At 35.3% G+C, this 12,993-nt stretch overlaps 1 protein-coding gene across 1 annotated transcript; it reads right to left on the bottom strand.

The window, feature by feature from the left end:
• Positions 1–5,464: 5,464 nt before the first annotated feature.
• Positions 5,465–6,400, bottom strand: LOC125406051 (olfactory receptor 5M8-like). Its single transcript, XM_048442861.3, has one exon. The coding sequence runs from the start codon at positions 6,398–6,400 to the stop codon at positions 5,465–5,467; it is 936 nt and encodes a 311-aa protein (XP_048298818.3).
• Between the last annotated feature and the right edge of the window lie 6,593 nt (positions 6,401–12,993).

Below are 12,993 nucleotides of genomic sequence, written 5' to 3'. Positions count from 1 at the left end.
AGCCTAACAACTGTGTTCTGCACACGGACATGCTTGAAACTCACATCATTTGTGTTTGGATTTCTCTGATGTCTAATGTGTGACAACCATGTCCATAGTCTAGCCTTTGCTCTATGTCACATAATATGATGTAATAATAATTATCAAAAATAATGTACATTCACAGATGTGAAAACCTATACAATCTCTTAAAAAGTAATGGGCAATCCCTTAACAAACAATGAGCATGCAGGGAACATTTGTTAATTACTGAATGCATTCTATCAAGAATATATAATAATCAAATATAATCTATATTGAAATTTCTCTTCTTTTGTCCTTATTTCTCACATATACATACACTCTGGAAAAGGGATTATAAAAGTCTTCCTGAAAAGAATACAGTTAGATAAAATACAAGGGACAAGCTTCATCTGATAGACTAATCTTTAAGCCAACCTGAAAATTGCTTTAAAAAGAGAGAGAAATAACACCAGTCAGCACATAGAGGTGAAAAACTGTAAGCTTCAGAGGCAGATGCAAACGTCTTGGTACATACCATAAGCCTGAGAGAACTTGGAGCCGTTCAAGAGAATCCTCCCTTAAATATTTGCAGAAGATGAGAAGGAACAATTACATATTTCCCTCAGGAATGACTTTGGGGAAGTGTATCTCTAGAGCAAAAGCTAAATCATTATTTTTCATTACTTTAACACAGGATTACCCTACTTACAAGGTTCTGCTGTTTTATAAATGGATAAGTGCCTGGGAAATTAATAAATAATAGATGACTGTGTGGATCTTAGTGCTAGAGGTTGCAAGGACCAGGATCACAGAGCTGCATTTAGCTATGGTCCATGAATGAAGAAGAATATCCAGGGAGAAACCAAAAATTTCTTCTACAATTATCACCTCCTAAACCCTCCGAAGTATAATATTTTAATTGTAATATAATTCCATCATTTCCTCCTTTCCCTTTCCTCTCTCCAACCCCTAAGATGTAACCCCTGTTGATCTCCCTCAAATCCATGACCTTTTAAACTATTGTTACATACACACACACTCTCTATCACACACACACACATACATTTATATATTGCAAAATATATTAATATGACCTGCTCTGTTCATATAATACTATTTGCTTATATATAACCTCCAGGCTGACCACTTGATATCAGATAATCATCAGGTTTGCTCTTCCCTAGACAACACCTTTTGTGTCTGAACTAAAGGAGGGTATTTCTGAATGTACTAAAATGAGCAGGTCTGGAGAGGGACTATGTTTGAGTCCTTTGTATAAATTGCTAGACAGCTCAATTAAGACGATCAGTCACACAGGCTGTGGAAATTAATCACACATTTTGTTATATTAATATCACATTTTTTCAAATGCTTAGAGATCATCATGCAATATAACATGCATAACAGTCATAGAGTGCTGGATAATACAATGTGATAACAGTACAAATCCTGGTACCAGTGATATTTGAAAGTGTGACCTTGAACAAGGCACTGGCTCGCTTAAATTGTTTCTCCTCTATAAAACAATGGCACTAACAATTTCTTAGGTTAAAGTTGAACAATTGCCTAAATTAAACTAAATGTACATGTTAAACACTGTATTTACTTCAGTAATCATATTATTATAAATAAAACTATTATTTTTGTTTATATGAGGGTACATGAAACAAACTATTGTTTCCCTACTGTTCTACACAGTATTTTTAGTCACAGAGGATAAGTATTGGTAAATCTTTCAATAGAAAAATCCTGTGTCACAGACTGTAAGTTCTTTTTCTTAATAAAATATGAATACCGTAAGAAACTATCCCAATTTCAAATAAATTATTTCTCCCTGTTTAATTGTTTTTATTGAGCTATACATTTTTTCCAGTCCTCTCTCTTCTTCTATTTTTTTCCTTCTACTATCCCCCATAATCTCCACACTCTCAATTTACTCAGGAGATCTTATATTTTTCACCTTCCAATGTAAATACATGTATGGCTCTATTAGGGTCCTCTTTGTTATCTAGGTTCTCTGGTTTGAGAATTGTAGGCTGGTTTTTCTTTGCTCTATGTCTAAAAGCCAGTTATGAGTGAATACATATATTATTTGTCTTTCTGGGTCTGGGCTATCTCACTCAGTATGTTTTTTTTCTAGACCCATCCATTTGCTTGCAAATTTCAAGATGTCATTTTTTTTATCACTGTGCAGTACTCTATTGTGTAAATGTACCACGTTTTCCTTATCTATTATTTGGTTGAGGGGTATCTAGGTTGTTTCCAGGTCCTGACGGTTACAAATAATGCTGCTATAAACATAGTTAATCACATGTCCTTGTGGTATGATTGAGTGCCTTTTGGGTATACACCCAAATAAGATTCTTTATTACTCAATGGTAATAAAACATATTCACAGCAAACAGAGGAGAAGCACACATCAATGTGAATATTGAAGGCTGAAAAAGTCAGAAATATCTTCTTTCAGAGAACTTGAAGCACAAGGAAATAATATTCTTTTTTTGCTTTATAAATGTATTTATTTATTTTTGTCTCTCAGTAAAGAATCTATTTATATAACTTTTATTTTTGAAATTATAATTATGTAATTATAGTCTCCCTTCTCTCCCTTCAAACACTTAATATTCCCCTCCTTTATCACTCTTAAATTCATATTCTGATTTTTATTAGTAATTTTTTTTATAAAGAACACAAGAAACTGTACATGAAAATTCTAATTAACCCAATTATAAAATGGGGTACTGAACTGAAAAGAGAATTATCAGCAGAGGAAGTTGAAATGGCCAAAAGACACTAAAGTTCATGTTCAAACTCCTTAGTGATCAGGGAAAAGCAAATCAAAACAACTTTGAGATACCATCTTACACCTGTCAGAATGGCTGAAATTAAAAACACCAATGATAGCCTATGCTGGAGAGGATGTGGAGTAAGGGGAACACTCATCCATTGTTGGTGGGAATGCAATCTTGTGCAGCCACTGTGGAAATCAGTGTGGCAGTTTCTCAGGAAACTGGGAGTCAACCTCCCTCAGGACCCAGCAATTCCACTCTTGGGAATATAACCAAGAGATGCCCTATCACACCGCAAAAGCATTTGTTCAACTATGTTCATAGCAGCATTATTTGTAATAACCAGAAACTGGAAACAACCTAGATGCCCCTCAATGAGAGAATGGATAAAGAAAGTGTGGAATACATACACATTAGAGTACTACTCAGCAGTAAAAAATAATGACATTTTGAATTTTGCATGTAAATGGATGGAAATAGAAAACACTATCCTGAGTGAGATAACCCAGACCCCAAAAGATGAATATGGTATGTACTCACTCATTAGTGGATTCTAGCCATAAACATAGGACATTAGGCCTATAGTTGACAAGCCTCGAGAAGCCAAATAACAAGGTCAACCCAAAGATAAACATATATAGATCCTCTTGGAAATTGGAAGCAAACAAGATTGCCGGGCAAAAGTTGGGAGCATGGGGGAAAGAATATTCTTCAAGACTTGTTAGGGTAATCACTTTATTTCAGACACAGCATACACATCCAGAGTGGTATAAGAGTAGACTGATCATTTTGCTTCAAACAATATGATTGTTGAACAGAAAACAATACTAACAAATAGAATTCTGATCATTCAAATGTCCAAGGAGTGTGTTGTGATATTTAACTCCATTTGTATTCAAATATACTTAAATTATAAAAGTCATAAAAACTTCTAACTTTCAAACATTGATTTAGTTTTTATCATCTGAAGTAAGGCTATATCTGAAGAAAGGTAAGCCCTAAGATAATGTAGATAGTTTTTAAATTTATTTATTTATTTATTAAAAATTTCCACCTCCTCCCTGCCTCCCTTTTCCCTCTCCTGCCCCACCCCTCCTACCCTACTTCCCCCTCCCTACCTCCCTCTTCCTCTCTAGTCCTAAGAGCAGTCAGGGTTCCCTGCCCTGTGGGAAGTCCAAGGTCCTCTCCCCTCCATCCAGGTCTATAAAGGTCAATTGGGAGCTGCATTCAGGAAAGGCTTTTCTTTTCCTTTCTTCTGCAGAGTGCATCTTAATGATGACAATAAGAATGAATATTTAAGAGAAATACTGACCTCTGAGAGAAGAGTAGCATCGTCTTCTGATTTGCTCACTGCCAAGATGTGTTGTCTTAAAGAGTCTTAAACACTGCTGGGTCCATCACAGACTGTAATCCTTAAATGTGTAACCAGAATAAACTTTCTGACATTATGAATTGATGACTTCAGATATCGTATGCAGAAACGAAGACAAAACAAGCACATCCATACATGTCAGCTATTTAGGGATTGCCTCACTGTCTCCCAGGCCCAGAGTGATTTTGGACCTCTTACCAGGAGCCTTGAGGTTCTCAGGTCATTCTCTACAGGGCCACCATGCCAACCTCTGCTCTCTCTCTCTGTTGCCCTTGTCAGTATCTGAGATTTTTCTTAACCAGGTTTGCTTCTGTGTCTACCTGTCAGATTTACAAATTCAGCAATGGACTCTTTCTGTTTTGTTCATTGAAGAAATTTGTCATATGCTGCATCAAAATAAATATAAATTGAAGGATGAAATTCTTTTAAATTTCATTTTCATTTAGTTGGATAGTTCCACTATTTCCTTCCCTTCTCCCTCCAAATGCTCCCAGACCTTTCCTAACCCACTCGCAAATTCACGACCTCTTTTTATATAAATGTAATTATTTAATCACTATTGTTACATGTATGCATATATAAATGAATAAATATATAAATACCGGCTGCTGGGCCGGGCGGTGGTGGCGCACGCCTTTAATCCCAGCACTCGGGAGGCAGAGGCAGGCGGATCTCTGTGAGTTCGAGGCCAGCCTGGTCTACAAGAGTTAGTTCCAGGACAGGCACCAAAAACTACAGAGAAACCCTGTCTCAAAAAATCAAAAATAAATAAATAAATAAATAAATAAATAAATAAATACCGGCTGCTGAGTTGATTTAGTGTTGTGTGTTCAGGGTTGATCCTTGGTATTGACAAACCAATTCTGGGCTCATCCTGGGAAATAATTCTACTTTTCTCAGTAGTCACTACAGGAAATTCTTTAGGCCAATAGTAGAAGTCACTTTCTTCAGATTAACAGCTTGACAAAAAGCATATAAAGCATACACCTAAAAGGTGTAAATGACTGATTACCCATTGTGTTGAAATTTGTAATAGAAATTTTATAGTTCAGTGGAAACTTGGGATAAAGTACTTACAAAGATAAAACAACCAACTAAAAACAATTTTTATATTCGTGAGGATCAAATTATACAAGAATTGAAATTTTACATTTGCATTTTAGAAAAGAATGAAACTTGTGCAATCTCTTGTTCCCTATTGTCTTGCCATGCTTTAATCTCCTGTCAGTATTATTTCTTGCAACTTAAAAAAAATACCTAGGAAAACTGCCAAGAGTGCAAACAAAAAATTGGTTCTTTTTCAGAAAAGTGATTTTTTCCTTGACAGTTTTTTGCTTATTGCTTCTTTCACATCTTTGTTCCTAAGGCTGTAAATCATAGGGTTCAACATGGGAATGACTGTGGTATAGAACACAGCGACCATCTTGCCTTGTTCCACAGATTCTTTCAATGTGGGTCTGAGATACATGAAAAAGAGAGTTGCATAGAATATTATAACAGCTGTCAGATGGGAACCGCAAGTGGAGAAAGCTTTGTGCTTGCCTTCTGTCGAGCTGATCCTCAGGATAGCAGGGAAAATATACAGGTAGGAAGTGAGAATGATGAGTAAGGAGAAAGAGAGGTTGAATCCAGCCACAACAAACATAGAGGTTTCTTTGTGGTAGGTGTCCGAGCATGCCAACTTAATCAGTGGTGGGTCAGCACAGTAGAAGTGATTGATTTTGTTGTGGCCACAGAAAGCCAGATTATAAGTCCACATGGTCTCCATCAGACCAGTGAGCGCCCCATACATGTAAGACACTGTGATAAGGGATGTGCATACACTCTGGGACATCTTGCTCCCATAAAGCAGAGGGTTGCAGATGGCCATGTACCGATCAAAGGTCATCAGAGCCAGGATGTAAATCTCAACATGGACCAAGGCAATGAAGAGGTAACACTGGACCAAGCATACAGGGTAGGAAATAGTTGTCTTTTCCAAAAGGAAAATCTGAAGCATTTTAGGAGTCACATTGGAGGAGAAGCACAGATCCACAAAGGATAAATGGCTCAGGAAAAAGTACATGGGAGTGTGAAGCCTGGCATTGGTCTGGATGAGTACAATCATGCCCAGGTTTCCTGCCACCGTGGCCACATACACCACCAGAAACACCACAAAAAAGAGGATCTGAAGCTCCACACGGCTGGTAAGTCCCAAGAGGATAAACTCTGTCACAGAGGTGAAGTTTCTCTTCATGACGGCCTGCAAGGGGAAATGGGAAGTTTGTCAGAATTGACAGGCCATAAAGGGGCAACATTTGAATAGTTCTGCCTCCTGTGCTGACCAACCGCTGACTAAGTCGGCTTGCTCTGAGACTTACTGCACGGAAACCTCCACGTTCCCTGTGGCTGGCTTCATGCTCTCATGCTCACCATCTTGACTTCCTGCCTGCGTGTTTTCCCTCATCTGCTCAGGACCAGCTCCACAGAAATGCCTTCATTGTCCTTTCGCATTTTTCTTCTCTTTGACTATCACCTGCTTTTCCTATCACAGTAGACTCCAAATTATTTTAGACATACATTGACTACTGAGTCTCAATCTGATAGTCTATTCTCTTAATTGCTTTTATTTATCTCTAGATATAAACATTCTTAGTGAAAGTTATAATTCTTACTTAACTCTATTGCTGTGCTTTATATTTTAGCTTTAAATTTTATATCAATTTCTAGCTGCAAGATTTTTCCACTCATTGGAAATAGAAAAATGAATCTTGACATTTATGAAATTTAGTTTTCCAGATAATTTTACTCAAAGTATGAATGACAGTAAGACATTGCCTGATAGCATTGATTCTAGACCAAGACATGTAAAACTTTTATATTGTGTGCATAAAGCTTCCAAATGATAACCTAAAATAATCTTAAGTTTTTATAAAGTGTAAAAAGTCAATATGTTATATTTTCTAATTAGAGAAAATGTTTTTTAAAATAAAAAAATTAATTATAAATCCTACATTAATGTATTGGAAAGCTTTATAGCATTTTTTTTAGTCAATTCAGCAAATAATTCAGGCTAATTATTCAAATATAAGACCTGGATTGGGATATAAATGAGACCTAGTTAAGGATGCTTGTCTACATTTGGGAACACAGATGTCTATCAATTACTCAGATCATAGACTGGAATTTCAGGGTTTGGAATAAACATTCAATTTCACCCCATAGTCATGTACATCTTGCTTAACAAAGTAAAAGCTAATCTTAAAGAATAATTCTTGGGCAAAAGCAAACAAGACTCAAACAAGCAAAATAGAAAATAAGCAAACAGAAAAATCAAATGACAATTCTCTGTTTTTATTTATTCTCAATCTAGATTTACTACTGAGATCCTACTAAAAGGATGAAGCTTGCTGCAAAATTTTAATCCACTCCTCTGTAACACAGGTTAAGATATTTTCCTGCCTTTCTCTGGCTATAATGGAGATATGGTCTTGATTCATCCTCAAATATAAGGCCAAGGGAGACTCTTTAGAGAGGAGAGAAATACAAAATGTCCCCAAATACAGATACACAGAATACTACAAAATGATGGAAAACAGGTGAAATATGTGTATCTTGAGTGTATGGTGTACATATATGTGTGTGCATGTATGTGTGTGTTTATTTGATGCAATAAGAATAAGTGTTTAAACTGAAATACTGGAAACATTATTCTGTAAATCCCCACCTACACATGAACTTCAGAGACTCTTCACTTAATGTTATTTAAAAATAAATACACAGGTTCATCAATCTTCTTATTTCCTCTTATAACTATTTCATTCCTATTTCTTATCTCTACCTATTTTTTTTCTCTGAAATGACTTCTGCAAACTACTGTAATCTTTTCCATAGAATTCTGAGCTGGTCATCTATTCCTAGTTCCTATTCTTGCCTCCAGGCACATTTTTGTTTGAGTACACTTTGACGTTTTAAAACTAAGAAATGTCTACATAATGAAACCATCATCTTTATGACACTAAGTTTTCCCCTCTATCTTTGCCAATTATTCTGAAAACTTACCTGCGCATTGTGTAGTGTATATATGCACACAGATGGAACTTGTAAATATACATGTGTCCACATGTGCAGACACATAACGTACAGGTTTAAATTGTTACACTGTGTTTTCAAGTCTGTTTATGAAGTTTGGAAAGTAGAATGATTTTACAAAGGCTTGTTGGTGTGTTTTGAGACTGCCCAAAACTTTAAACATCATTCTGCTCTAAATATGTGCAGCAGCCACAATTCTCCATTCATCTCACAAACTCAAATCATTTTAGGAATGACAAACATTTTACCAAAGTCATAAGTGTGATATGTAGTATCGGTAAAGTTTGTAACACATTTATAAGAATCTAATTTCCTTCTCTTACATTGTTGTTGAAGGCTTTTAATACTTTACAAAATATTTGAAGTTCTGGTAGTGTGTAAAGTATACAAAACCCTTACAGGGATTTTTTGTTGTTGTTTTCTCTCTCTCTCTCTCTCTCTTTCTCTCTCTTTCTCCTCTCTCTCTATATATATCTCTCTCCTCTCTCTTTTTCTCAAGCTCTAAGAGTAAAAGATTAGAAAGATAAATATAGATATAGAGATAGATAGATAGATAGATAGATAGATAGATAGATAAAAATTTTATTGCTGCATCGATTTTGTTGTTTGCTTTCTTTTTAGAAATGGTCTCTTTATATAATGCAGGCTCGCCTTGAACTTATAATCTTCTCCTTGTCATGTGACTGCTTTTTTAATATTTATAACACACTGTCTCAGATATTTAGTTTTGGTACTATACATACACATAGATAAGCAGAAATAAATATGATTATATAGTAATTATTTAGCCATATATTAGTTCTATGAATAAATCCTTGTATTACATGAAAAACAAAATAATAGCAAAAACTCATGAAGTAGCACTTTGACTATTTTCTAACAACTTACCTGTAAAAACCTATGGAAGTAGGAAAAGCAAAAGAGCCTTCAAGACTAAAATCTGAGGAATATGTTTGCTTATATTTATAAAGTAGAGTTCTTTTCACTACAACATTAAAAATAGAAAAAAACTGAAGTCATTAATCCCTCCAATTAAAAGTCCCAGAAGATAACTCAGGTAGCTTTAACCTGGGGATTAGGAAGAACCAAATCATCTCTTCAGGGATTTCATCTGCCTTGGTTAGGAACTTATGACCCTGTAGGAGCTGGCATTGTATCATCAAACAACCGGCATTAATGCAGGGAGCATGTTACTTTCAAAATTACCATTGTGAGGAAATTTTAGCTTTTTAGTTTTGTTTGCTTATTTTATTCTGCTAAGTGTTTGGAAAAATGTAAGAACAAGGGAATGAAACTGGAGAAATTTGAAACAAGTTCAATTCTTCATGTTTAACTGAGGAAACTTCTTTAACTCATTGTTTTTCTAAACTGTTATATCTGATTCATTATCATTGAATTTCACAGATGTTATGTGTTCTTGACATATATGTCTATTAAAGCAGCTTAATTTCATAATAAGCATACTTAACCTTCGTTCAAGACTAACATTGATACTCATTAAAGGTCTTATATCCATCTTAAAACCATTGACACAAAAGTGCTAAGCTATGGAAAAATATCTATTTCTTTTCTATTGCAAAAGCTAGTAGATGCACTGGGTGGAAAAGAAAAGTCTGCAGGACTATGTTAGTTCATTCCATTTCATAAGTAAATATCCACTAAAATGAATAAAAACATTGCACATTTACCTCAAGATAAATCAAGGAAATAAAGAAAGTGTTTTCACCACTGAGTATTTCTGATTTTCTAAGTCAGTGGTTCTCAGTCATTTGGTTGTGACCCATTTTGGGGTTGAGTGACCCTTCCACAGGTTGACCTAAGACCATTGGCATATCAGATACCTACATTTATAATAGTAACAAAAATCCCGGTTATAAAGTGGCAACGAAAATAATTTTACGGTTGGATGTCATCAGAGCATGGGGAACTGAATTATTGAGCCGTAGCTTTAGGAAGGTTGAAAATGACTGCTCTAAGCTGTACTTCTAGGTTCCCACATTTAAAGTCTAATAATACATATGGTCATAGATTCCTTGAAAGTTTCAGCTCAAAACCACGCAGATATCTATGTCTAGAATGTATGGAAATATTAAGCTGAAGTTATTGGGACTCCTTTGAAAACTTAGTGGAAGGAAAGAACTAGAGATCTTGGAAAAGAATAAAAAATGGATGAGTACTTAGGGTGGGGTTTCATATGCTAGAAGGAAGGTAGTTGATAGCCTGCAGTCATTGCTTCCCTTCCTGGAAACAAAATCTTCTCTCTCTACAGAAGTCTTTGACCAGTCAAGTCTGAAAAAAAAAATCTCAAAAAACATTATCCTCTTATTATTGCTTAGATTAAGATGTGTTTGTGATTTCTCATTTATGCCAAACAAGTCAAGAGAAAATATATACGTGTACTATTCCATGCCCTTCTTATCTCATTCTGCCTTAGTCATGACCCAAGTGAAGACCCTAAGCAATAGAGGAGAGGGTCCCTGAAATAGCCTTGCCCTGTAGTCAGACTAATGAGTATCTTAAATGTCACCATAGAATCTTCATCACAACTGATGGAAACAGACACAGAGACCTGCATATGAGGACTGGACTGAGCTCCCAGAGTCCAGTTGAAGAGTCAGAGGAGTGAGAATGAGCACAAAGAGAAAAATCATTTCTCTAGGGAGGGTATCACAAATCGTAGGATTCTCATGCTCCAGCGGATCTCTTGACCCACGCACATATGGGCATCTCTAGCTGAACTTAGTACTAATAAAAATAAGTGGAGATGTAAGGGAATAAGTTTTTCAGAAAACATGAAAGAAATTAGAGTTGTAATATAGATATAGAAATGATCATATGTGGTTGTTCACATTATGAAAATTTTCAAAAATAAAGAACAATATTAGAAGGATTCATTTTTTTCTCTTGAAAATTTTTTTCTCAAGAAATAAAAATTATTTCAGTTTTTTCCGTTATTCTTGCTTCAACAGTGAGAAAGAAAGCCACTGTGTAGATTCTGCCCGCTGCTAAAGATATTGTACCTGTTACACTCTTGCTGTTGTGATCAATTCCCAAGAAATGTACCAAAAGTCTATTACTTCACTTAATGTTTCAGAAAATGCAGTTCACTGTGGCTTTCAGCAGATGCTGTGCAGCAAAGCACGGGCACCAGGAGTTTGAAGCAGCTGGAAACAGCACAATGAAATCTGACGGTCAGATTACTTTCTCCTTTCTTTCACTCTGGGATACCAGCACAGGGAATGATGCTATGCACATTTAGAGTTGGTTTCCCCTCCTCAGTTAACCCAATCTAAACATAAAATTAAGCATCACATTCGGTTTTGTAATGACACTCTTTTCCTTTCTATTTATTTGGCAGCTTGAAAATGGCAAAATACATAAAAACAGTCTTGGTAACGATCCCCTCATTAAGATTACATTATTTTCTAATATTTATTCAGTAGGATTAAACAACCAGCAGGTTTTCTGGCCTACAGAGCAGAAGGAACCCTGTTTATGATAAAGTATGTCCCTGGGAATTTTCTGTACTTCTCGGCTTCTCTACACTTCCCCGTACTCCAGGATGACATGGTCTGTGTTATAATCCGGTTGTGTTTGGTGGCAAAACACAATGATTCCTTCCACTACTGACTCTCAAGACAACAATGATGATATTTAATAATTCATTCTGCAAAACACATATTGGCAATAGCAGGCAGATTCATATGAATCACTTTGGAAGGCAAATGAACAGGTGAGTGATTCAACAGGACTATTAAGAAGAAACCAACTATTGCAAGTTGTCCCCTTGACACAAATAAATAGATGTAATGAATTTTTAAATGAATGCTGTTTTTCATCTTCATGTGCACATGTATGAATATGTTCAAATGTTTTTGTACATACATTAGTTCCATGAAAATATCTGACATATAAAGTAAGTTAAGCTTATAATTCTATATATACCATTATTAGTGAACATTTATTTGGGCCTTTACAAGATAAGTGTAGAGGCATGCATAGACTCTGAGTTCTGAGAAAATATGAATACTGAAGGGACTGGTTTTACTAAGTAAAAAACCTACTTAAATCACCATGTGTATACATTTTTAAGGAGAATACAAGAAACTAGCAAATATTTAAAATGTGTGTGCTTTAGAAGAATATATAAACAATATTACATTCAAAGTAAAATATTCATATTATATCATTGAGGATAAATAATTGTGTAGCTTAATATAAAAATGATAATCTAAAAATGTCATTTTTTGTGTAACATTGAGTCAAAATAAACTCTTGGGTATAAACCAACTTTGAAAAGCAATGCTGCTGAGAGAAATAAGTATGGCTCTCTCTTTTCCATTTATATCCAAATCAGCAAAGGCAGTTCCAAATTGATGCTCCAAATCCTGCTGGGTAGTGAATCATAAGAAGCTTGTGTCTTAGTCACAGAGCTGGCTTCAGTGCACTGAGAAGAAACTGGCACGTCTTGGACAGCAAATGAACTTCAACAGTCTCGAATAATAGCACCCAGAAAATTATGTTGTCTGTTTTTGTTTTTCTTATAAGGCTACAATCTACAAAAATAAACTACCTGAAGACTCTTCACAAACCTCTCGACACTAGGAGCAATTCATCCCTTATGAAGATATTTAGTAAACACTGGTTATCTTTGCTCAGACAACAGATGAGAAAAGTTACCAAAAATACACCATAAAATTGATTTCTTTAGCATGAGAACACTTACCAAAATATACTTCCTTTTTTTTTTAAAGAAAG

This window comes from Myodes glareolus, chromosome 6, assembly GCF_982192425.1.
Source record: "Myodes glareolus chromosome 6, mMyoGla1.1, whole genome shotgun sequence".
Classification (NCBI taxonomy): Eukaryota; Metazoa; Chordata; class Mammalia; order Rodentia; family Cricetidae; genus Myodes; species Myodes glareolus.
The sequence above is the reverse complement of the archived record's forward strand: the minus strand, read 5'-3'. Positions and strand labels throughout refer to the sequence as shown.

Bases quoted from the DNA above. Each gene is read 5' to 3' on its own strand.
- LOC125406051 (XM_048442861.3), bottom strand. From the start codon at position 6,400: ATGAAGAGAAACTTCACCTCTGTGACAGAGTTTATCCTCTTGGGACTT.